This window comes from Pyrgilauda ruficollis, unplaced genomic scaffold, assembly GCF_017590135.1.
Source record: "Pyrgilauda ruficollis isolate IOZ18807 unplaced genomic scaffold, ASM1759013v1 scaffold7, whole genome shotgun sequence".
Classification (NCBI taxonomy): Eukaryota; Metazoa; Chordata; class Aves; order Passeriformes; family Passeridae; genus Pyrgilauda; species Pyrgilauda ruficollis.
The window spans coordinates 3,752,995-3,778,700 of NW_024528821.1; the positions used below are offsets into that span (position 1 = coordinate 3,752,995).

A 25,706-nucleotide genomic window follows, 5' to 3' on the forward strand; every position below is an offset into this window, starting at 1 on the left:
TAAGAAAATTCAACCCCATTTGAAGATGGAGGTTGGATTTGCTCAGATGATTATCTGTGTTTTTTTTAATGAATCATGGCTTTCATCATCTCTAATTAGTCAGATATGAGGAACTGTGACTGTCAAAATAGGTGCCACTGGCATAACTCAGAGGAGGAAGATATTGAACAATGCAGCTTTTCTTCTGTAATAAGAATTCATGCTCCAAACCAGGTGATATTACTGGGAGGGAGGAGATGGAGAAGAAAGGGCACTTTGTGGGGAAGCTGAGGCATGAAGGGGGACAAAAGAAGGGTATTTGGGAGGCCTTAGCCTCTTTTTCTTCTTATTCACCTCCTGGATCATGTTTACTTCTGCAAAATCCCCTAATTTTGTATCCCACAGTTATTTCTGAGGAGCAGTGGGTAATGATCCATGTAAATGTTGTGCTGAGTTCTAGGGTTTGACATCAGCAGCTGAATTTGTGTCACCCCTCCCAGCAAGATCCTCCTCCCTGCCCCTCGCCAACAAGCACTTCCCCAAAATATAAAGCCTGAGTGCACAAATTTCATCTCTCTTTTTATTTCACTTCCCTTTGGCCTTTTTGTTTCACGCAGTACTTTCCTGGTGGGTAGTTTTAATTTTCTAGTTGAAATTATTCTAGGAAAACTGGGAAAACAAGTGAGGTTTGGATTTTTTGATGAGGGCATTTGAGCTCCAGAGAATTCTCCTCTAGAGAATTCTCTAAAAGGGGGTTTACAAGAACAAAACGCACAAATGTGTGTATTTAGGTGTCATTCCTGCAAGAAGACTTCTTGGCATCCCCATCCCTCTGGCCTTCTGTCTCCTCTGGGTCATAGATCCCACAGGAATGATTATGCTCATGGATCAAGAGTGTCCCTGCAGAATTTCACCCTTGGCATCACATAAAATTAAATATTAGGAGGAAATTGTTCCCTGTGAAGGTGTTGAGGCCCTGGCACAACTTGCCCAGAGAAGCTGTGGCTGCCCCTGAATCCCTGGAAGTGTCCAAGGCCAGGCTGGACAGAGCTTGGAGCAGCCTGGGCTAGTGGAAGGTGTCCCTGCCCAGGTCGGATGAAAGGTTCTGTAAGGTCCCCTTGAATCCAAACCAGTCTGGGATTATTTTTAGCCCAGAGGGGAGAAGCAAAGGCTTGAAATCCAGTGTGAGCAGAGAGAAGGAGGGGCTGGATCAGCACATCCATTGCCAGGGTCAGCCTGACCTGGATGTCAGCACTCCGAGCTTCCAGCCCTCCGGAGCTGCCACATCCTTCCAGCAGCCCGACTGCTGCTGCCTTCCTGGCCAGGATTTTGTGTGGAATATTCCCCAGTCCCTGCCCATCCCCAGCCAAGAGCACAAGTCCAGGAGCCTGTGGAGGCTGGGAAGCACATGGACAGGCAGGATCGGGCAGGCTTCCTGCAGCCTCTCCAGCCCTCGGCAGCTCCAGGGCTGAGCAATCCCTCTCTTGGGAACCCCACCCTTGGAGAGGTCTTTGCCTTTTCCAGATAAAAGGCCAACACCCTTTTGTGTGCTTTCTTGTACCAGTTCCTTTAAAAAAACAACAACAAAAAAGTTGTAAATCGTGACTCTGCTGTGCCCAAACCTTCCCTTCCAGGCAGGGTAAAGGATTTTGCTCCTTTTTTCTGTTTTCTAAGTGAAAATGTCAGTGTTCCTCAGAGAGAGAGCAGTGCAAGGAGACAGAGATGTGCTCAGCTTGGGGATACAATTCCTGAGAATAAACAGAGGTGTAGAATTGCCCTCAGACCAGGGCTCCCACATGGCTCCAATGACTTGCCCAGAATGGATCTCTGAATCATGGAATGGTTGCTCAAAACCCCACCCAGCCTGGCCTTGGACATTTCCAGGGATGGGGCAGACAGAACTTCTCTGGTACCCTGTGCCAGGGCCTCCCCACCCTCACAGGGAAGAATTCTTTCCCAATATCCCATCTAAGGGAAGCCATTCCCTGTGTCCTGTCCCTCCATCCCTTGTCCCAAGTGCCTCTCCAGCTCTCCCTGAGCCCCTTTAGGCACTGGAAGGGGCTCTGAGCTCTCCAGAGTACTCTGAAGAGAAGAATGCTTCTAAGGAACACTGGATTTTAAATTATGGCAATACTTCCTTCTGGCTTTTCCCAGCACTGCCCTGCATCACTTTCCCTCTCATGCCAGGTGCTTTCCTGGTCTCCCCAGCTCCATCTCGTGCCTTCCTATCTCATTGCCCAGACTAATTAAAACCCAGGGAGACACTTCATTAGGAGGGCACAGCGTAGTGGAAAGACCAATTCTAATATCTCCATGATGGAAACCAGGACTGGGGATGAACCTTGGCCTCTAATGCAGGAATTGAAGAGTAACTGCCTCAGCTGAGATTAATTTTCAATAAGTCTTGAAAGAAACCAGATCCAGCTGTTCTAATTAAGGTGAAAAAGCAGCTCATCCAAGAAACTGAAGCAGGCACTTGCAAGGATATATCTTCTACACTGTGTATTTATTATTCTCTGTTGGAATACAGCACATGAATGGAAGAATTTCTAATGCTGTATCAATTTCAGCGGCATCTTTTCCTATCAGAAAACACTTTCCAACTCTGCTGAATGCAAGCAGGTGAATTTTAGGAGAATGGTTAAATTTGGGGTCAAGGTGGCATCATCTCCAGGCCTCCAGTGTGACATCGAGTAAGGGGGCCACAGGAGGGGAGGTCACATCCTTCACTAATGGGAATATCCACTTGGGAAGAAGGAGGAGAAAATAACCCAGAAATAAGGTCACTGTTCCCCTGGCAGCCCCAAGGGACACTCAAGCAGTGCTGAGACTGAACTCATTTTCCTGCTGAGCCTGACAAGGATGAGGAACACACTTCACACAGCAGCAGTGGAAGAAGTTCTCGTTTCTTTGGAAATATCAGAAATCCCAAGAGGAGAGTCTGTAAAGCGTCTCCAGGGATAATGATCCTGTGGGAATTCCCAACACAAGGATTCTGAGATTATTGTCACATGGGCCATTCAAGGTTATCAAAGCCAGGTCATAATTCAGTTTTGGTTTATCAAAGCGTTACCAGGACATGAAACATTGCAGCAGAACTGTATTTCTGTGGGATGCAATCCTTGGAGAAGTGGAAGTAAACACTTCTTCCTGCCTCTTGGCAAGGTTCTTCCTTTGGGATGACTGTGTTGCCACCTTAAAGAAACAGCTCCAAGCATGACACAATGGACACTTAGAAAGAGATGCCAAATTTTAAAGAAATTTCTAAATTGCAGAAAATAGGGATTTGTTTACTTGGCCAAAAGGTCACATCGATGGGAGCCCTTCATCCTGTACCCTCAGCTGAGTGGTAGGGGAACAGCCAGGGGTTAGAAATGAGGCAGTGGGAACATGATTTTCTCCACTACATTAGAGACTGGAAGGTTCTTAAGGAATGGAAATGGTGTCACAGAGCAGAGCCCCCACTGCCCCTCTTCAGGGCTGACACTGGAGCAGCCATCCTGCATCTGTGTCCCAGAGCTGTTCCCACTCATCCCCAGAGCTGTGCCCAAGAGCTGCATCCTCCCAGCATCCCAACACAGGGCTGTGGGTGTGAATATTCCCATCAGTCCATAATACAGTTGATCTTTAATTTTTAAATATTAATTATATGGAGCAGAGACTCAACATTTTTATTTAACCACTGTTCCCTGAGGATGTGATGGCCAAAGGATGAATATGGCCTCAAACTGTGGCTTGGGAGACACAGGTTGGACCTCAAGGAAAATAAAAACAGTAGGAAGGGAGTGTAGTGCTGCAGAAGGTTACCCAGGGGGCTGGGAACTCTCCATCCTTGGTGTTTTCCAAGATTCAGCTGCACAAAACCAAATCCAGTGTTGGTGATAGTTCTGCTTTGAGTGGGAGGTTGGGCTAAAAACCAAAAGAATTCTCTACCAACAAACATTCCCATGTTTCTGTGATCTTAAATTCAGGCCAATGAATGTCTTTCATGTTAACTTGGGGAGATTTCAATATGCCCCAAATTGCTTTCCTTAAACATTCTTTTGAACTGGGAGCTTTCATACTAAAATGCAGTAGAAGAAAGCCACTGATTTTTGGGGGATTTCTTAATTCCAATCCTTCAAAACACAAATGTTGTTCACTCTGCTGTCTGCTGGAGAGTCAACATGTTCAAATACAGCAGCACAGGTCCCACCAAAGCCTTGTAACATCACCAGGTGTCTCCTCACTATGAAGAGATTTTTTGGAACAGGAAAAGAAGGAACCACAAGTTATTTCCCGTATCATGCTGTGATATCTGTGCTACAAACAAAAACACCTCCTGCACTGAAACCTGTGCTCTGTGAAAATGGTGTGGGCAGTAGATTTGCTTTTGCTTCAAATCAAAAGGCATCTTCTCCAAAGTAGGACATAAAAACTTAACGAGTTTCTTAAGGTCTGTTTCAACAGACTTTTTCAGACATGGAGTAACCGTGGTTTCTCGAGGCCGCGCCTGTGCGTGTGTGTGACCACGTTTGTTCCTGCCTGCGCTGCAGAGGAAACTCGTGGCTCAGATCAGAGGCTTCCTGCTCTCTGCGTGGAGAAGAGGAAGCACAGGCCAGGCTTGGCAGTGTCACCCTCCAGCTGGCACCGTCCCCAGCAGCAGACACCACACTCTGCTGAGGCTTTGCCTCTCAGAGCTGGCAGACCTCGGCTCACAGATAAACATCAGCACAGGAGACCACTGCCACTTCTGCTGCTCAACAGAAAACCTGCACAACTTCACAAAAAGCCCCATAAATCTCTTTAACTGACAAGATTTGTACTCCGGCTCTGTTAGCACAGGTGTTCTGTGGGATTGCTATTTTTGACAGGCTTCGCACAGATGAAAAGGGACACCTGTATTCTAAAAAAAAGCACCCACAGGAGTAAATGAGGGTGAAGGCAGGTTCATTTTCCATCAGTAATTTTTATTTTTAAAGTTTGTATCATTTCTTCTGGTAAAAGCTGGCTACAAAAATTGGTAACTTATTCACAGTTCAGGGCTGATTTCTGTTAGTGTTAATGAAATTTGTAGAAAAGGAGTGTCTGTAATTGAGTTATGCCTTTTTAAATCTCTGGATATTCCCAATTCCAGTTTGGATCCAGCTCTGGATGATGCACAGAGCTCTGTTAAAGCCCTTGAAAGATTCACCTGTGACTTTTCACCCTTGCTCCAAAACCTTCAACAGTCTCTTAGAGATGCCTAATTACAGCATCTTGTACATAAGAAAATCCTCCAGCTGGAATGTGGTGTGGCCATAAATCCTTCTTTAATGTCATATGAACAGATGGAGCTGTTCCTGTGCAGGTGGTATGCATGGAACACACACGGATGTAAACAGACCAAGGCAGGGCTCGCGTTTCCTTGGTTGTTTCCAAAGCTGCATCTTTGGGTGACAGACCTGGGCCAGGAGCTGGAGCTCCAGGAGTGGCTGAGGGAACTGGGAGGGCTCAGCCTGGAGAAAGGGAGGCTGAGGAGGGAACCTTCTGGCTCTGCACAGCTCCCTGAAAGGAGGGGCAATCAGGTGAAAGTTGTGCTCTTCTCCCAGGGAACATGGATAGGACAAGAGGAAATGGCCTCAAGCTGTGCCAGGTTGGACATCAGGAGGAATTTCTTCATGGAAAGGGTGGTGAAGCATTGGAAGGAGCTGTCCAGAGAGGTGGTGGAGTCCCCATCCCTGGAGGTCTGCAAAGAAACGACTGCACGTGGCACTCAATGCTATTGTTTATTTGACATGATGGTGTTTGGTCAAAGGTTGGACTTGATGATCTTGGAGGTCCCAACCTTAATGATTCTGTGACTCACTGGAAGACTTAATGGATGTTAAATTGATGATGTGAGCTCCCAGCAATCCTTCCTGAGTCCAGGAGCACCAGCTCTGTGGGTACTGCTTCCATTAAGGTAGGAAAGAGCTGTCCCTGTGTGCACAGCCCTATTGACAGGCACAGAGCAATCCCACAGGGAACAAGTCAAACGAGCTTCACCACCCACTGCAGAGCTCTGCCAGGGCACTGGGGGCCTCTGCCAGCACAGCCCTGTGCATCTGGGAATGTCCTCACCCAGCCCAGGCAGGGACAGCATTGAGTGCTGGACAGCACAGCCAAACGGGTCATTCCCATGCCCACACTCATGGTAAACTCAGCTCAAACATGACTTGGTCACAGTAGGATCAAACCTGGGCTGGTTGAGAAGAGGCTGCCCCTTGCAGCAACACCTGCATGTGTAGGTGTGAGCTCTCCTGATGTGCAGCATTCCAGCAGGACAGCAGAGCCACTAAAGTTCCTGCTCGAGCAGGGATCAGCACACAGGGAGAATGACGCGGATGAAGTGGTGGCTTTTCTTCAGCACTTTTCCATTTAGGGTGTCCAAAAAGTAACAGCCCCCATTCCAACAAAAACAAAGCCAGCCTGGGGCTCCTCCCCTACAGCAGCCCCTGGAAGAGCTGAGCCTCTGCCAGCCCACCTGGCCAGAGGGAGAACTCTTGGAGTGGGTTTGAGGGAAAGTGTGCCTGAAAGGAAAGAGGGGGAATCCCGGATGCCACCCCTCAGTGCCAAGGCAAACACGAATCTCTGTCCAAAAATGACTACTTGGCCGGTTCAGCAGAAGACACTCTGAGCTTTCAGCCATTGTTGAGTTTCCTCCAGCAGCAGAGTGTGGCAATGCTCTTACAGACCTGCCAGGACTCCGGGTTCCTGACAGATCTCTGCTTGCCTCACTGCAGTTACACCACAGGCACATTTGGCCCTTCCATCCTTTGGGGCTGCTGATCACCCTGGGTGTGCTGCTCACTTGGCAGATGTTCCAGAGGACTGGAATTTCTTGTGGAATTCTGCTCTGTGAGGCAATGGCTGTGTGGGCAGCGAGGTCTCTTCAACACTGACCTGACCACATCAACAGGATCTCTGGGTCCTTCAGGCTCCCTCTTCTCATTCCTCCCACAGCTGGACTCTGCAGAGAAAAGGGACTCCTGGCTTCTCCCTGCATGGAAATAGGCAACTTTCCACGTAGCCAACATTCCTGTTGTAGTGTTTTGCAACAAGGCATCAGTAGAAGTGAGTAATGTGTGTTTTCCTTGCCACAGATCCTAATCTAACACTGCTGCAGTGGAGAGAAGCCTGCCAGGCAGTAGGGGAAGGCAGTGGAGCAAACAACATTTCCTCTCCAGACACACAGATCCTCACTCAAGGGCCCAAATTTAGTGGGAAAAACTTCCCTACACAAAAGTTTAAAGAGGCAGCTCTGAGTTTTGCAGTTTTGGATGGATTCAGTATCAACAGCCTTAGGAACAGGTAGAAAGGTGAAAGAGGTCCCAGGTCACTGATTAGGGAAGGAATGGAGACGGAATATCAGAGCTGGAGAGTGAGGAAAAACAGGAGGAGGTGTTGAGGGAAGAATGCTTTGCAAGAGAGTTGGGAAAGGACTGGAGGCAAAAAGAACTTTAGACATCTGGATAAATATAAAATGTCAAACTGGGAGAAGGTCTTTTGGAAAGGAGAGAGTTTGTAGTTTCGCTTTAATTTTTAACAGCCCTGCATGACATACTTGTTTGCTTTAATGGCATTTCTGCCAGTAATTACACTGCTCATAAAAAACCCAACTGCTGGATATAGTGTATATTTAAAACTGTTAATTATTACTTGTATTAATTGCTGTTTCTTTACACCCTGAGTCCGGGTTGGGGCTCTGAGAGTCGTTGTCCCTGTGAGCTCTCCAGTACCAGTGAAGGTGTGAGGCTCAGCTGAGTGAATTTGCACTTCAGTGCTGAACTCTGTGCATGGATTTAGGTCTAACAAAACATTATTCAGGTTTAAGGAGCTGTGAGTGACCACTGAAATGCAGAACATGTGCTCACATGTCCTGCCAGCCCGCAGCCTCCTCCTCCCACCTCTGTTTGAGCCAGGACAAGATACACGAGTCAGAATTATGCACATACACAGCACATTCTACTTCAAAGTGTGAGAATACTTCAAAAACTAGGATAAATAGAACACCCCATTGTTCTCAGAAAGTAAGGAAGGGTTCTCCTGGCATAAAAAAAGAGGAGATAGAACAAATGTGAACACATCTTATGGCTGGAGTTTTTAAAAAGTGTATTAAAAGAGCTAAAAAACCTCCTACACGTTAAAAATTAATTCAGGATTGCTCAAAAAGGAGCTTCCAGTGGGATTATCTGCTGAGTCACTGCCTGGTGCAATACAAGGTACAACCTCACCTTCCAAAGCCTGGTCTTTAATATTCTTAGACTGTCTGGGCTCCTTATGTCATCGCTGCTGCTAAAAGGGAGGCGTTGGGGTTTAGTGGCACTTCCAAGAAATACAGTTCTCTTCTCTGGGAGTAAAGGTAGCAGCATGACAGCCACCACAGCATTCCAGTTTTCCTTTTCTCTGGCCAAATTTCTCCAGTCTCTAAAACAACTTGCTCCATGTATTTGTTATTTTTTTTTAAGGAGTGTTGCTTTAACTTCACAGACACCAGAAGGATTGAAAAGATAATGAAGCATCGGGGGATAATCTCTTCCCTGCCAAGGTTATAAAGACAACCTCAGAATAAATGTCACGAAATTAACCCCGGGGTATTTTAATAGTAAAGAAAAGCAGAAATGTTGCAGAATTCAAAAGAAGAAGTTATATGACTTCTTTAGATGGCCTGGGATTTCCAGGCCTAACTGCAATCAATACATGGCAAAAGTCTGAATGAAAACTGGGCCAGGACTAAGATGAAAAAAGCATTTTAGGGGTGAAGTGGGGGAGTCACCCATGGGGTTCTCTAGTATTTATTCTGTCAAACAGCCTGATGATTTCTAGAAGGGAAAAAATAATATCTGAGTTTTCTTATGTCTTCCCAACCTCGTGTTCTACAAAACACACTCAGATTATTGTAGGAGGAGATGTGTGTGGAAGGAATTGGTGCTGACTGAACTGAGAGTATCAGCTGTGTAAAACTGTTTGATGATGCTGGAATGACTTTCTCCCACATACTGCACACTTTAAGTAAGTTTTGAACACGTTAAGATAAATTATTGTCATATACACTACAGAAATGCACATTAAAAAAAAATCCACAACAAATCATATGAAAGTTCCAGTTTTGCAAATTGGAGTGCAAACAAATGTAAAAAAACAAAAACAAAAACAAACAACCCCCTCCCAGAAAAAAAAAACAACAAAAAATCCTTCTATTCCTTACACTTATTCTTTAACCTTTTTTTTTCCTCTGAGCACAATATTTCCATATGTGTCCACTCCTTGCAACAGAACATGGACAGTGAGGCAGCTGGGGTGTACAGATACCGGCCTTGATAAAAAACAGGAGGTCTATTTCTGTTCTATTCTAGTTTTATTTCTGCCTTCTTTTTCAAATGAAGGTGTTGGGTAATTGGAAGATAAAGCCAATTTGTTTAAGCATGAAGGAATTACATTAGATTAAGATACCAAAAATTATTCACAGCATTTAGCATCCGCCAGTTTGGAGAGTAGAGGTATTGCATTGGCCATACAGGAAACTTCCTAATCTGTCCTAAATCTGTGTTCCAGGGACTTTGAGAGTAGAGCTTGACTTATTCCCAACATGCTAAAGCTAGGAAATACGAAAATTGATTTTTCACTGGTTTCTTGGTAAAATGAGGTTAAAGTGTTTTCTGTTACTAGACCAAGGCAGGCTAAATAAAACAGTTTGTTCTTCCCTGATTGAAGTCAAAGTCAAAACTCTTATGGACATGAAAGGCAGCAATATCAAACCTGTGATCTTGAAAGGAAACACAGTGTATTCCATCTGTGGAATAACAGGAACATGCTTTGAATGCTGGAATACACACTGCATGTTGTTTACACTTAGAATAATTACTTATTGCAATATTTGCATAAGTGTTCAGCTCTGTTTAATTACAGCTGTCTGTGAGGGAGGGTTCCATGGTGTGGGCACCAGATTCAAACCAGATTTCTTTGTAGAGCTGTAAAGTCAAATTCTAGAGAGACGGACACAGATTTCCATCCATATGAAGGAGCAGATTGTTTCAGACAGTCTAATGCATGAAGTGTTTCATTCTCCCTTCTGAGGCACTTCTGGAGGGCTGTGCCCAGGTCTGGGTTTCTTGAGGACAAAAAAGACAAGGAGCTGCTGGAGAGGGTCCAGCAGAGGCCACAAAGATGACGAGGGATCTGGAGCATCTCTCTGATAAGGAGAGACCGTGGGAGCTGGGCTTGGTTAGTCTGGAGAAGGGAAGACTGCGAGGGATCTGGTCAATCCATACCAGTGTCTCCGAGGGGGGCCCGAGGATGCTGCCAGGCTCTGCTCAGGGGTGCCAGCGACAGGACAAGGAGCAACAGCTATCAACTAAACCACAAGAAGTTCCACCTCAACGAGAGGAAGAAATTCTTTCCATGGCAGGGGCAGAGCAAAGGGACAGGTGCCCAGGGAGCCCCAGGAGCGGCTGAGGGAGCTGAGGGGGCTCAGCCTGGAGAAAAGGAGGCTCAGGGGGGATTTTCTGGCTCTGCACAACTCCCTGCCAGGAGTGGACAGCCGGGGGGTCGGGCTGTGCTCCCAGGAACAGGGACAGGAGAGGGAAGGGCTTCAGGCTGGGCCAGGTGAGGTTCAGGGTGGAGAGCAGCAGGAATTTCTCCATGGAAAGGGCGGTCATGCCTTGGAAGGGGCTGCCCAGGGAAGTGGTGGATTCCTCATCCCCGGGGGGATCCAAGGAAGGACTGGAGGTGGCACTCAGTGCTTTAGGCTGGAGACAAGGTGGGGATCGGTCACAGGCTGGACTCGATGGTCTCGGAAGCCTTTCCCAGCCTCCCTAATCCAGACTCTCCATGTCCGGACCCGCTCCCGGCGCCTGAGGCGAGCTGCGGGGGAAAGGAGCCGTGCGAGGGCGCGGCCGACAGGGGGCGCTCCCGGCTGTGCCCGTGGGCGGGGCTGGGGGCGTGGCCACCGCAGACACCGCCCCGCCCTCCGCGCTGTCCCCGCTGCCGCTCCGGGACGCGGCAGCAGCGCTGGCGCCATGGTGAAGATCGCCTTCAACTCGCCCTTCGCCCTCAAGGATGAGCCCAAAAAGGAGGCGGCCGAGGCGCTTGTGGCCGACAAGGTGCGGGCACAGGGGTGTCCCGGCCGGCGGCGGCGGCGGGAGGAGCGGGGCGGTGTGAGGGGGGGCGCGAGGAGACGGAGCCGCCGCCATTTTCTCGCGGCCGGGGGAGGCGGCGGCGGCCGCGGGGCTCTCGCTCGTGTGGCGGCCGCCCCGCCGCGCTCTGCCCGGGGCTGAGGGACCGACTCCGCTCAGCCTCGAGAGGCCGCGGGGCTCTGGTGCCGCGGTGCTGTCCCGCTCGGCCGCCCTGTCGCGGTGCGATGTCCCGTGACACCCCCGGGCCAGCGCCGGCACCGGGTGTTTATGTCGAGCTGGGCCCGTGCCAGCGCCGCGTTTCCTGACGGCGCTTTAAAGCTCCCAGCTCGGCCCTGGGCCGGCCGGGGAAGCGCAGGGAGAGCCCCCCCGGCGCGGGCAGCGCTCGGCCGGCTCCTCCCAGGCAAACAAAGCGGGCTGAGGCTCGTCCTCCGCTCCCGGCGGCGCTCGGAGCCTCCCGGCAGCTGCGGTGAGGCGTCGGTGTCGCACTTAAATTAAGAAACCTGCCATAAAGGGTTTTAAATAGAAACCCAGGCGAGCACCCTGTGGTTGGCTTTTCCTTCCCAGCGAGCTGCGCGTCGCTGGCTTGAGTGGAACTTTCCCAGTTTGTGGGAAATTTGTTTTGAAGGTGTCCTGCGTTTTTAGGGAGATGGAGAGGCTCAGCCTGTAGGCAAATACTTCAGCGGTTCTGGACAGGGAAGATGGCATGAGTTTATTTGTAATAGGAGAGTAAGAAAATTTTAAAAACAACAAAATTGTGGAGTTGGACTGTAGTTCTATTTTTTCTTTTATTTTCTTCCCTTCTTCTAAGCTGTAATCAGGAAAGCAGCTTCCCTACCAGCCTACACAGCCTCACCTGAAATAGCCTTCCTGTGGAAGGAGAAGGGATGCAGAGTGATTCTCTTGCTCAGTGCACTCTTCTGAGCTGTCAGTTTCATGTGTGCGCATTTAATACAGTAGCACTCAATTACAGGATCAAGAGGAGAGAAAGTGGGAAAACAAGGTAGATAAAGTATTTAAAATTTGAAGATGTCATTAGCCTGGCCAGTTTCTTGAGGACAAACTCCTCAGCTCTTCCTGAGGCAGTTGCTTATACATACATTTACTAGCCCTGTACTGTGAAGATTCTGGTTGGAATAGTTCTAATAAACACACCCCTTTTTTCTGTTCTCATGAGAGCTGCTCCTCTCAATTTGGAATATTCTGTGTGTTTGCACACACATACGTGGGATTTTAACAACTCTTCACTCTGACTTCAGGGCTTGGAGTTGCATATAAACATCAAGTTCATAATTTTACTCCAAGACAAACTTGTTGGAGTGGTTGTTAATGTCTTCTTTAGCTGGAATATTTGTGCAGAGCAAACAAGCTTAAAGGTTAATGTTGGCTGAAACAGCACAATAAAAGTCCCCTGGAGTATCTGCAGAAAACCCTTGAGCTTGCAGAATATTCTCCCTGCAGGTTCTTTAGGGCTGTCAGCAGTGTTAAAACAAGTGATTTTTCTTCTTGTCTCTTATCCCTCATTTGCTTTGCTTGTTACAGCTTAGAGCTGCATTTTCTTTGTAGGTTTTTGACGACTTTTACCTGCTACTTTTGTGCAGAGGTTTTGTAACCTGCTCGAGCAAAATCTTGCTATTGTCTTCTCTTAGCAGCTCTGTCAACTCTTCCCTCTCAGGTTCAGCTGCCCACATTGCTGCTTAATATGCTCAAGTACCTTTGCTTTGTTTGAAATAGGTGTAGTGCAAGTGTAGCTAATTAGATGTCGACATCAGCCCTGCGCTGGGATGGCTGCAGTGCCAAAACTGGTGCAGACAGGTGTGTTCAAGTAGGGACAGGCTGGATGAGTAAGGTGCTCCAAGGTGGAGGTGAGGGTGGGAGAACGTGGAGAGAGCAGAATTAATCTCCATCTTACAGCTGCTTAACCCTGAAAAGAGATTTTCACACAGTGCCACAGAAATGTGGCATCATTCTGACTTGAAACCGGGGTTTGGCTTCGGTTTTGTAGTTGGTTTCTTTTTTAACAAATGCTTCACATGCCAATTGTAGCAGCTTGTGTCCTGCTGAACCAACATTTTTGTGTTTGGAGGATGCGCGAGCGGAATGTGGGAGTATTGACTTTCACAAAACAGCTTGGGGTTTGTTTCAGCACTTGCATAACTGATGGCTTTGACTTTTATGCTGCTGCATCTTGCTGAGCATGGAAATATTGCAGCCCTGGTGATAATGCTGGCGCTTGTTGGGAACACAGGTCACTAAATGTGTTGTGTTCTGCAGGACCCAAATAAAGAAAGGCCATGGAAGCTGCTGTGCCCAGCCCAGCCACTGATTCTGGGAACACCTCAAAGGAAAAGATCTTTTACTGTGAAATCCGATTTTCTTCCTTCCTGGCTGGGACAAAGAGCAGATCTTGAAAGCAAGCTATTAAATCCTGGAGTCAGGAATCATTAAAGGGACATTCTTGACCAAATATAGGGGTTATCTAAACATTTTGGGTTTGGTGGTTGTTTTTATATTTTGTTTTTTCCTTTTAAAGACTCAAGCCCAGTGTGTGATTCCAGGAGGGAATGTCTCTTCTGATTGTTTGCTATTTGACAGCACTTCTGCTGTTCTCTTCGCTTGGCTTGCAGCTGGAAGTCTGGGAAGATTCTGCAGGAACTCTGGAAGGTTAAATTTTCCTTTAGACACCACCTCTGCCTTTGCAGTGAGGATTGCACAACTCACCAGCACTGGAGAGTAGTTTCCTTTGGGTGCAGTCATCTTTGTTTGAGAGAACATTGGGTGGGGGAAAACAAGCTGCTGAGCTATAGGGAGAAGTTTCAGGCTGTTAGAAACAAAACTTCCTGAGATTTGGGTAGGAGAAAAGTTATTTTGAGGCCGCAAGGTAGGATATGCCACAGGGACTTATTTTTATTTGGCATAATTGGAAGCTGTGTTTAAGCTGATGAGTCGTTTTCTTTTATAATGGACTTTGCTTGTGCATATTAAAAGTTCCAAAACCTGGTGACTCGTGTCAGTTGTCTGTTCCCCAGCCAAGAGACAAAGTTGCATCTTGGCTTCTTCTGTTAATCCAGCTTTGGGAGGAAAAGTGATGTTAATGCATGTGATAGGAGGAGGACAAGAGGAGGAGGAGGAGGGGAAGAGGCCTGAAGACACTGTGTGCCTTTAATGACCTTGATGTACAAATCCTGCTTTTTGTACTACAGCGTGGCTGCAGCACAGGATCTTTTGTTACAGTTGTTTAAGTTTTGTGCATCTCAGTTTCTGGACAAAGGTTTGTCTAGAAAACATCCTCTAACTCAGAAAATACTCTTTGTGCTGTTTGAAAAGTGATCTTAATCTGATGCAATAACATTTTATGTGAGTGTTTTATTTTATGATGCTGACTTGTAATTCCCACACCTAGAAGAAATAGGAGACAGTGGATCAAAGTGAAACAGTTGATAACAACTTTCTTTAAATTCAGAGCAGCTGCCCTTTCTCAGTTCTCCCCTTCTTTATTTAAAGGACCCAGAAGTTGCCACACACAGGGGTGAAAACTCATCTGGAAGATGTCTCTTGACTCTGCTGGGCCTGGCGTTCATCTTGGCAGGGGTTGTTGTGGGTGGAGCCTGCATCTACAAGTACTTCATGCCGAAGGTAATCTGAGAGTTCTTTTTTATTTAAACAGCATTGGTTAAAAAAAGTATAAATGGATTATCACTAGACTGGAAAGATGAGGGGGAAATAAAGATTATGAGGACACGCCGAGTGTGTGTCCTTTGGGTGTGACAGAGCTGTGCTCAGTCTCAGCAGACAGCAGTGCGGTGTTGAAGCTGCTTTGTGCCTTACCTGCCCTTGCTCGTGTCCCAGCACAAGGTGTACCGTGGGGAGATGTGCTACTTTGAGAACGAGGGCCGGGAGCGCGCGGTGGAGCCGTACTTCCTGCCCATCGCCGAGGAGGCCGACATCCGCGAGGACGACAACATCGCCATCATCGACGTGCCCGTGCCCAAGTTCTCCGACAGCGACCCCGCCGCCATCGTGCACGACTTCGACAGGGTCAGTGCCGGGGGCACCGAGCTCCGGGGCTGCCTCTGGGGCTGGGAAGCTCGCTGTCAGCACAGGCTGCTCCTTGGGTTTAAGCGTGGCAGAGCTGACCCTGTGAACTCTGCAACAGAGGGATTAACTCTGCACTGGTGGTACAGTCACTGTGGGTAGGAGCTCTGAGTTGTTTCCCAGAAAAATGCATTTCAGTGCTGTGCAGCTCTGTTGTTGGCCATGGGATATCTGAAAGTGCCACTTGCTGTTGGATAAAGAACCCCATGTAAATGGAGAACATCATAAATGTGAGTTAAGGGACTGAGGACTCAGCACAACGTCACAGCAAAATGTAAAATTGCAAACAGGTGTCAGCCTTGGAGAAGGGCATTGAAAAATCACTTCAAGCGGCTGAAAACTAGAACCTGACAGTGCTGTGGCAGTTGCATGGAGTTTCTGCAAGGCAAAGAGGAGAGGGTGGCTTTCATTTGACTTTTTTATCAAAGTTGTGTTGATAGTGTTAACATTATCCTCAGTCAGCTGTAAAAGCTCTTGGAGGTTGGTTGTAAATCCAGCCTTGGCAATGCAGATAGAATAAACAGATAATTCTAGTTGCTGCAGTTCTTGTGCTTAGTGGCAATGTTGACGAGATTTTTGTAGGGACTAACACTTTTCCTGAAGAAGTATTTAAAGGGAATCATTGTTTATCAGCAGCTGGATACCTTTTGTTTGCACTGTGCTTAATTAGACCTTTTCAGTTATGAGATCATACTCCCAAATACTTCCTCTGTGTTAGTACAACCTGTACTCCTTTACAATTATGGCAGAAGCTGCTTTAATATTCAGCTTTCTGTTAGCTAGGAAAGTTTTTTAAACTATTGTTGTTTGCCAAAGTGGTAACAGTTTAGTTCTTACACTGGGCAGTTCCTGAATGCATCACTTTTCTAATAGCTGTGAGTGATCTCCAGCTTTTTTAGGTTGCCTTGCTCCTGGTGGAATTGTGTTCTCCTAATCAAAGGCCCCTGACTAATTAAAAACTTGTTTTTAAAACAGCTTTTGACAGCGTATCTCGACCTGCAGCTGGGGAACTGCTACGTGATCCCGCTGAACACTTCCATAGTCATGCCTCCAAGGAATCTGATGGATCTCTTCGCCAAGCTGGCGGTATGTGGGAGCTTTGCTGCTGGGTTCTGCTGACAGACTGCCTTTGCAGAGAGTGCTGGCTGCTGCTCCTGAACTCCAGGCCCTTGCTAGAACAGTCCTCCCTCCATCAAAGTCCATAATCCCCCGGCTCAGTCACTGCACTGAAGTTAAGGCCAGCTGTCAGTGTATATTATGTTGAGTAGATTCATGCCTAATGCTCTTATTAATACCTGGCTTTATGAGAGCTGAAAGCAACCAGCAGATAAGGTTAAATTTAGCTGTTAGAAAGGAATTTGATAAAGCTCCAAATATGATTGAAAGCCTAAACCTGAGAGTTACTCCCGGCAAGCTCGCTCACCCCGTGAGGGTTTTGCTGAAAAGAACAATGTGAACTTGTTCCCCAGTTATTGGCACTGCAGTTATGAGATCACCACAAGCATTTGACTCTTCAGTGACTAAAACTGGTGCTTTTCCAAGATGATTTATGGGTCAAGTTGATAGAGCTGGCTGCTGCCTCCCGGTTAAATGCAATACTTGGCTATCATGCATCAAATGGACTTCAAAAAAAAACAATTGGCTCTTACACCTGATTCTAGACGCCACTGGTCTAGTTTTGCTTGTTGCGTTCTTTTTTATAGCTCCATGAAGACAAGTTTTAAGTGTATGTCCCTGCTCCTGTTTTTAGGAGTTGAGGGGGTAGGAAGCTGTTTCAGTAGTGCTGGGAGCATCTGGTGAAGCCTTTTGTGGATTGCCTTGCATTTTTTATATCAGAATTACATTACCTCAAACCTGGAGTCTTTCACAATATTTTGTTTCTCTTTTAGCTGCAAACTTTGTGTACAGATAAGCCTGACCAGGTTCTATTTACATTTGCCTCACATGAGGCTTGCAGAGTTGAGGTTAATTGTGCTTTGTTTGAATGTAACTGCAGCTGTTGGAAATGGCCTCTGTCAGTTTTTAACTTCCCTGGTATGAGGCTGGTTGAGCTCAGTGTATCTTGGTATTAAAACTCTGCTGCTTGAATCCCTTCCAAAGCAGAGAGTGAAATGCAGTGGTTTGTGCCGTGTTAGCAGCAGTCTGTACCTTCAGTCTTTGTCTCTTGCAGACTGGCTCTTACCTGCCCCAGACGTACCTGGTGCGTGAGGAGATGGTGGTTACAGAGGAGATCGATAACGTGTCTGACCTGGGCATCTTCATCTACCAGCTCTGTGTGGGGAAAGAGACCTTCAGGCTTCAGCGCAGGGACCAAATCACGGGTAAGTTCCCCTCAGGAAAAAGCAAATGTATTGTTTAACTAGGGAAGGGATAAATGCTTAAACCCGGGGAGTTTTTAATCTGGGGAATCTGAGTGTTCAGCAGAAGCTGAGGCTACTCCTGGCCCTGCTGGGTATTTCCCGTCCCTTCTTGTCTGAATGTGAGCTGTCATTTGAACATGCTGAGAAAGTTTCAGTTACACAATTACAGGTTACATGCCCAAACCAAATTTAAGTCTGTTCTAATTTTTGGTTGAAATTATAAGTTAGTTTGACCCTAAAATTCATATAATTCATCAGATAATGCGAGTCTCTGTTGGCACAGCTTATTCTGTCCTTGTCCTATCTGAAACTGGGTTACAGGAGCACCAAATAAAAATATTTTTTTCTGCTTTACTTGCTCTGAAAAAAAAAGTAATTGAACAGTGAGCTCCGGACATCCCAGACTTCCTCTCTGAAAGAGGAAGAACACTCCAGAGGAACTGCTGAGCTCTGGTTCTGTATTGCCTGTGTGCTCCTGCCACCCCCTGCCAGGGACTAAGCTGAGGTGTCTGCTCTAACTACTGGGACAAGGCCTGGGGGGCAGAAATCTGACCTTGTGAATTTTGTTTCAATGTAGCTCAAAGCATTTCATATTTGCTGCTCCCACCAAACACAGTGAGCTAACCCTTCGTCAGTTAGAGCCTTTCAGAATGCAAATGTTTGGTTTGTCAGGACTCTGTGCTCTGGTTTGGCTGCCAAGCTCTTAGGCAAGAGTTTCCTCAGCCCAGTTGCAGCATCAGGAGCCACATCTGCTGCTTGCTGCAGACAACATCCTGTTGTGGATGGAAGCAAGGCTCCCTCTGTGGGAGCAGCAGAGGGGTTCTGTGCAGGGCGCATGGAGGAACACTAAACACCCTGCCCTCATGGGAGGCAGAGGCGTGTGACTGTGCTGTTGTGAGAATGATTTTGGGAACAAGGCTAAATTGACAGCTGCTGAGTCTATAGACAGCCCTGTGAAGAGTGTTTATGATGTTCCCTGAAATCATCCTGCTCTAACATGTTGTTGACATCTTTGCTGCAGAGTAAAAGATTCCTGCAGAGAACAGGAACAAAAGGATTCTGGTAAATGGAAAACGTTTCCTGGTACAGCTGCTGTGCTGTAACTCCTTGTTTTCCTGTGGAGGGGAGAGGGTGGGAAATCTGATCCAACTGAGGAGAAAATTGTTCAGGGGCAAGTCTTGCCTTGCCTTCCTCATCTCATTTGTAGCACACAGTGTACGAGCTGTGTCACAGAAATGAGACTGCAATGGATGAACTCCTGGAACTTCTCTGAAAAAGTCTTTTCATTTATTCTCACTTAGCTAGTGCTGCCTGGCTCTCAGCTTTTGTGGAGTTTGTGTGTTCTTCTCTTAGATCAAACTGAGACCTCGGGTGCTGTGTCAGTTCCCTAGAGTTGTAACTTGGAGGCATGGGAAAAACCCAGGTCAGGCTGTTAAGTGGGCTCTGGAAACTTAACCTCCATCCTGATGCCTTGGAATTGAGGGACAGCCTGGATTTTAGATGTTCATAAACCAAAGCAGTGCTCTGCTGGGGTTGGGTTAAGAGCTGGTACTTCTCTTGCTTCATCTGAACAATTATCTGCTTATTAAACAAACTAAATCCTTCTGAATTACTGCAAATGGAACTGATTGAGGAGAGCAGCTCTTTGATGGTAGGACTGCTGTGTTCCTGTCTCTTACTGAGCCACTACTGATACAGGTAAACTGCCTGGGTCAGACCCAGTGCTGGCATGTCCCAAAATAGAAAAAAAGTCACTTTAATAGTGTTAGGAAGAACAAGAGTGAGGTAAATCCTCCCACGGTGAAGTGCTCTGCAAAGCACACTCTGTGCAAATGCACACTGGGTGAGGGGTTTGGGATGCAAAACAACCCCACAGCAGGCTCTGATGGCAGTTCCTGGCTGGAGAAACTCTGTGCACTGAATGGTTGTGTCTTGCAATGCTGGAAGGCTGGCAGTGCTCTGGGCTGTGATCCCTTCACTCAGCCTCTTGTCCTCTCTCGTCCCCAGGTGTGCAGAAACGGGCAGCGGAGAACTGTCACTCAATCAGACACTTTGAAAACTCTTTCGTGGTTGAGACAAAGATCTGTCAGCAGTGAAAGGTGACAGATGGGAGGTGACCAGGTCACACCTTCTCGGAGAAGTCAGCATTAGACATCGACTTCTGCAATTAAACCGTGCAGTGATAATCAAAAGCCTTATGCATTTTCTGTGTATTGCTTGTATTTCAGAAGACAAAGTCACCATTTCAGCTTTTGTTGATCCTTGGTATAACTTTTTAGTTGTCTCATGTAAAACTTAAATTTGAGTAAGGTTTTTTTAGAAGGCTAATATCAGTTTATCTGTTGAATGTGTTTGATTTAGTGTAATCTGGGAATGGCAGAAAAATATATATATATAAAAATGTTAACCAGTTCCTTGGCTGGAACCAGTTATGTTCACCTTAACTTTCACAGAATGATTGATATTAATAATCTGTGGTTTGCACATCTTGTGTAGTTCTGTAGAATAGCTCTGCACTCCGTATCCTGGCTCAAAAACCTTCCTGATCTGGCTCATTAAAGGTTTATTTTAACGACCATGTGTGCAGCATGTAAAATCCAAGCTCAGTGATCAGAAACCTTTAACACTACCCTGTTTCTTTTTGTGCAATTACTGTATTGAATTCGTATGTATATTTGGAACCTTCCCTGAGCTTATGTTGAGTTCTTTTCCCTTAGTTTGGTTTTGTGGCATTTAGTTGTTAGATTCTGATAGAGTTGCTCTTAAAGCTTGTCAGTATTTTTGTTTATGACTTGGTTTATCCTGTAACTTCCTATTTCCAGGGTCTGTTCTGGTATAGCTCACTTGTGAACGTGACTGTAGTTGTAAACTTAAACTACTTGGGCTTATATAAAACTTTTTAGATCAACTTTTTATGAGCAAGTAGCATTACTGCTGCAGTCAAAGCATTGTTCCCTTTTTTTGGAAAGCTGCAGTCTAAAAAGAATGAAGAGTTAGTGTCCTGCAGTTGATAAACTTGAGAGTTTTATTAAGGGACTTTATATTGGCATAAATTCTGCAACCCTATAATAAATGTTTCTCTAAAACTTTGGTGTTTGTGTTGTGTTTGGTGCTCAGAGGTGAGGGGGTGATGCTGTGGGCCTGGGGCAGGGTGTATTGCTCTTCTCTTACCCCTCTTAATTCTTTTTGAGCTTGTGAAGATGAATTTCTTCTGCTGCTGCTGTGGAAATGCTTTGTGGTGCCAGAGAAGCTCGAGGAACAGAGGGAAGAACACACAGCTCTCTCCAAACAGGATCCCCAGGGGCAGCTCTGGGGGTGTTCACTGCAAGGACAGGGTGTATTTACAATTCATTTGAATATTGCTGGTGATGAGGCTGTGATTGAAGGTTTGCTTGTCCCAGAGTGTTCCTGGGTGTTAATGAGGGGCTGTGCAAAGGTTAATGAACCATCAGCTCTGACCCTGAGCTTTGCTGGAAGCTCAGGCAGGAGAGTCCTGCCCTGGAAGTGCTGGGGCTCAGAGCTAAAGTGTTGCTGAACCCTTGTGGCTTTCCTGGAAAGTGCCTGGGATTGTGCAGCTGGAAGGAAAAGAGGATTCCTGCACAGAGAATGGGGGAGGGAGACGTGTCTGTAGGAGGTGCTGTTCTGTCATTGCTTGCAGGAGAAGGGAGAACACAGGAATTTTAGCACAGAAACTAACACAGCTCTTCCCCAAAGGATGTGTTCCCAAAACCAGAGCTTTGGCTCTAAAATAGGGTGTGTAGGAGAGTATTTCAGTGAACTGAAGTATGTAGTGAAATAAAATGCTGTAGAAAGCTCAAATTCCTGCCACTGTGAGCCAGGTTCCCTTCACTCTCAGGTGTTAGTGGGAGAAGCAGCTGCCTTGGGAAGTTTTTCCTCCAGGTTTGTGTCCGTGGACAGAGGGGGATTTCCTGCTCCTCTGGATTGGCTGCAGGGATAACCAGGATGGGTTCTTTTAAAGCCTTCAGTGGAAGGACTTGGAGATGTGTTGTTTGTAGAGAGGAAGAAGCACCTGCTTGTAGCACTGAGGTCTGATTTTTATGGAAAACAAAACCCAGGAATTGTTCTTTCCCCAGCTCAGAATGTCCCTGCAGTGGATGCACCTCCAGGCAGGAATACTGGACCTGCTTCCACATGGCCTGGAACACTTTTCTGTGCCTTTGGAACAAAGTGAAGGCAATTCTTTAAGATGTTATTGGATGTTCCAGGCAGGGAGCCAGGGACAGGAGGAACAGATTGTTCTCACGTGCTCTCAGGTGAGCTGGGTTTGGTCCCACGTGTGCTCTGCTGGCCTTGTGATCTGTCCCTAAGTGTTTTAGGTTGCAGCTGGGTGTCCAAGCCAAAATATTGGAATTTGAAGGTTTTCCTGGGATCTTCTAGTGCTGTGTTTGGCTTTGAGCAGCTCCTGTATTCAGCTGGGCTATAGAAGCAGGAAGGAGCATGAGTTGGAGGAGTCCTTTACACCAGTAGATGGCACAGGCAGCAAACACTTGGATGCAAACTGTGTGACTGGTAAAAACTTGCTGTGTTCACCCAACACAGTTTTTCAGCTATTTTACCAAAAAAACCCTAAAAATGTTTGATCAAATCTTCATCCAGCTGGTGCTCAGTGTCTTTGCTTCGTTTTTATCTATAGTGAGGAACATTTTAATACTAGAACTAACCTGTGCAAAACGCTGTTAATATCTGAGTAGAACTGTACTACAGACATGGGTGTGGGGACTGAGAGGGTGACTCTGCCGGGATGCAAATGTAATCTCAATTACTGTAAGAACTTCATTTACATCTGTGTTTACTGCAAAAGCATCCTGTGGGCACGGGACAATCAGCAAGATCTCTTCAGGGACTTTGGGCAGCTTCCTTGGGGGAGCTGGCAGGTTCATTTTCTGACTAAATAAATTCAAAATTAGATATAAATTTTAAATACCTTTCTCAATGTAAAGCTGGCAATGCAGCGCTTTGGATATTTCCTCTTCCAGCATTACATGTGAGTTATTTTGGGTTTTTTTTATCAGAAAAACATGAGAGAAACAATTATTAAGAACACAGTTGATTTTGGTTCTCAGAGGAGATGCTGTTGCCCTTTGCAGAGCCTGCTCTGTGTGACTGCTGAGGTGTGGGTGGCTGTGGTGACAGACTCTTCCATTACAGTATGTAATGGTCTAAATTAGAGCTTCATTCTCCTCCAGGCTTACTGTTCATAAAAATCTATAAAAATTGAACTTCTTTGCATATATAAATATCTTGAGATGAAGATCTGGAGAAAAAAAATAGGGATAGTGTGGAGACACCCTGAGGCCTCAGGCTGGCATGAAAAGGAGCTTTAGGACCTCAGACTTGATAAACTGCTTGTCTAAGCCTGGCTTTTCTGGCAATAAGCTCAGCTCTGTGCAGGTCCTGCTGCAGCGCAGCTGTGCTCGATGTGGCAGTGAGAAACTGTCACCTCCCAGCCCCACTGCACTGGTCTGTGCAGGGCTGGGGGACAAAGAGCCTGCTGGGCCTCTGGGCTGGCTCCTCTGGGCTTTGTTAGTTCTTGGAAAACTCCCCAAAATCCAGCTGTGCTCAGCAGAGTCTGGGGTGAGCCATGGCTGAAATCTCAGCACTGAGCACCCTGGACCTGAAGAGGAACCGTGTCCCAGAATCCCGGGATGTTTGCGTTGGAAGGGACCTTAAAACTCATCCATTCCATCCCCTGCCATGGGCAGGGACTCCTTCCACTATCCCAGGTTGCTCCAAACCCCATCCAGCCTGGCCTTGGGCACTTCCAGGGATCCAGGAGCAGCCACAGCTTCTCTGGGCACCCTGTGCCAGGGGAGAATTTCTTCTGTATATCCAAGTTTCCCATCTTTCAGTGTGAACCAAATCCCCCTTGTCCTGTCACTGTACTTCCTGATGAACATTCCCTCTCCATCTTCTTTGTAGTCCCTTCAGACACTGAAAGGTCTTTTCTTCCAGAACCTTCTCCAGGCAGAATGTCTCCATCTCTCCCAGCCTGTCTGCACAGGGGAGGTGCTGCAGCCCCTTAACAGCTTGGCCTCCTCTGGGCTCATTCCAACATCTCCATGTCCTTCTGATGGTGGGGGCACCAGCACTGGACACAGCACTGCAGGTGGGATCACAGCAGACCTGTAGGACCAGATAAGTGGGGTGCAGCCCCCAAAACCTCCACTTTGTGGTTGAATCACCCCCCTGGGAGGGCTGAGCTCGAGGTCAGGCTTGGAAGGATTAAAGCTGCTTTGCCTGTCCTAATTCCAGGCCGGGTGGGGGATGGCTCTGCTGCCAGCTGTGGCACAGTGCCCAAATGCCAGCACTGATTGAAGCTTCCAGGCTGCCACCAAAATAATTACAATATGGATAATTACAGTAACATTATTGCATTAACATTATTTCTTCATTATGAGTATATATTTGTGATATTACCTAGGCAATAGGATGGGTGTATTTCCTGTCTTGAGAGTAATTAGAGGCTCTCCACCTCTCACTCCACCTCCCAAGGAAATTATTTCTTATAGTTCAACTATTCTGTTTACTTGAATTTATTTTCTCTCTTTTTGTGCTGTGACAGCCCTGAATTCCACCTTAACAGATGTGAGAGTGAGTTCCTTGTCTGCAGACTCATTCTCACTGTGGATGGTGGTTTGTGTCTTGCAGAAATGTTTGTGCTTTCCTGACCTGTTCCATTTTAGGGCTTGTTGATGTTTGGAGCTGTTGTGGGTTAAATCCATGGGTGGACACCTGGTTCTGGAACAAGGAACTTCCTTCCCACAAACCTAATCCCTTGTTGGTGTGGAACCCAATGCTTTTATTCTGGAATGAGAGTGTCAGCATGTGGGATTCGTCAGGAATGGATCCATGGATGGAGGAGGTTTATATGGGATATTGGGAAGAAATCCTTCCCTGTGAGGGTGGGCAGGCCCTGGCAGAGTGTGCCCAGAGAAGCTGTGGCTGCCCCTGGATCCCTGGAAGTGTCCAAGGCCAGGTTGGGTGAGGCTTGGAGCACCGTGGGACAGTGGAAGGTGTCCCTGCTCATGGAGGGGGTGCAATGACATCACCTTAAAGGTCCCTTCCCACCCAAGCCATTCCATGGTTCTATGGATTAGCCCACACCTTCCACCTGATGCCCCCAAATCCCTTGGGAAGGAAGGGCTGTGGAGGCTGTTTGGTTCTGTGGGTGATGATCTCAGTGGTCACTTGGTGATAAGTAATTAATTCCTTTGGATTCTCTGCCCTTGGTGGTCGTAGCTTCTGTCATCTCATGTTCTCAGCCCTTTGCACTAATTAATCCTTAACATTTTTAAAAATAAGAGTGATGTAGAAGCCCCACTTCAGACCACACTTCCCTTACCAGTGTGCATTGTCACCCAGCCTGAAGCTGAAAGCAGTTACAGCTTTGCCTCCTCATCTCGTGACCAAAAAAAACCCCAAACAGGCGGGAGGATCAGACTTTCACACACCCTGAGCCCGACACTTCCGTGGTGAGCGGGGCTGCTGCTGCTCCCCTCCCGTGAGCAGCCGGGGGCACAGGAAGGGCTCTGTGCTTATCAGATCCATCTGTGCCTCAGCTGTCTTCCCTCCTGCTCCCCTCACTGCTCCGTGCTGCTCAGGAGTCACAGGGCACTGCTGCATCCCTGGAGGATGCTCCAAAGCCACGGATCCTCCTCTTCCCCCCGTCTCCAAGGGTTTGCCGTGGTGAGGATGTGCTGCTGGAGGTGGCTGAGCACAGCTTGCCCAGGATTGCTGCCTGCTGGGGCATTTCTCAGGCCCTGTTTTCCCCCTTGATTGAGGGAAAACCAAATTTGTGTCTGTCTGAGGAAAAAGTGAGCTGCAGATATTCACAGCCGTTAGAATCCCAGAATGGTTTGGCTTGGAAGGAACCATAAAGCCCATTGAGTTCCAACCCCCTGCCAGTTCACTTCCCCTAGACCAGAAACACTTTGTGCTTCTCCAATAAAAATCCCATTTGCAGATATATTGGATAACACGTGCATTTATCCTTTTGCAGACCCATATATCCCAATATTTGTTGTTTCTCAGTGGAGTTGATATTTTCCTTCTACAAAATCCTTCACTGTGCTTTCTCCATAAAATTTGATTTTGTGTTTTCATTTATATTTTCTTTGAA

The 25,706-nt window shown here is 46.9% G+C and overlaps 1 protein-coding gene across 1 annotated transcript; it reads left to right on the forward strand.

The window, feature by feature from the left end:
* The first annotated feature begins 10,923 nt into the window (after positions 1-10,923).
* Positions 10,924-20,652, forward strand: ITM2A (integral membrane protein 2A). Its single transcript, XM_041485058.1, has 6 exons — positions 10,924-11,081; positions 14,616-14,747; positions 14,961-15,149; positions 16,182-16,292; positions 17,377-17,527; positions 19,574-20,652. The coding sequence occupies exons 1-6, from the start codon at positions 10,998-11,000 to the stop codon at positions 19,660-19,662; spliced, it is 756 nt and encodes a 251-aa protein (XP_041340992.1). The 5' UTR covers positions 10,924-10,997; the 3' UTR covers positions 19,663-20,652.
* The last annotated feature ends 5,054 nt before the right edge of the window (positions 20,653-25,706 follow it).

What these genes read in the sequence shown, in the direction of transcription:
- ITM2A (XM_041485058.1), top strand. Translation starts at nt 10,998, where the DNA reads ATGGTGAAGATCGCCTTCAACTCGCCCTTCGCCCTCAAGGATGAGCCC. An exon ending in ATCTCTTCGCCAAGCTGGCG is followed by an intron (nt 16,293 to 17,376) that starts GTATGTGGGAGC and finishes TGTCTCTTGCAG; the next exon opens with ACTGGCTCTTACCTGCCCCA. An exon ending in GCGCAGGGACCAAATCACGG is followed by an intron (nt 17,528 to 19,573) that starts GTAAGTTCCCCT and finishes TCTCGTCCCCAG; the next exon opens with GTGTGCAGAAACGGGCAGCG.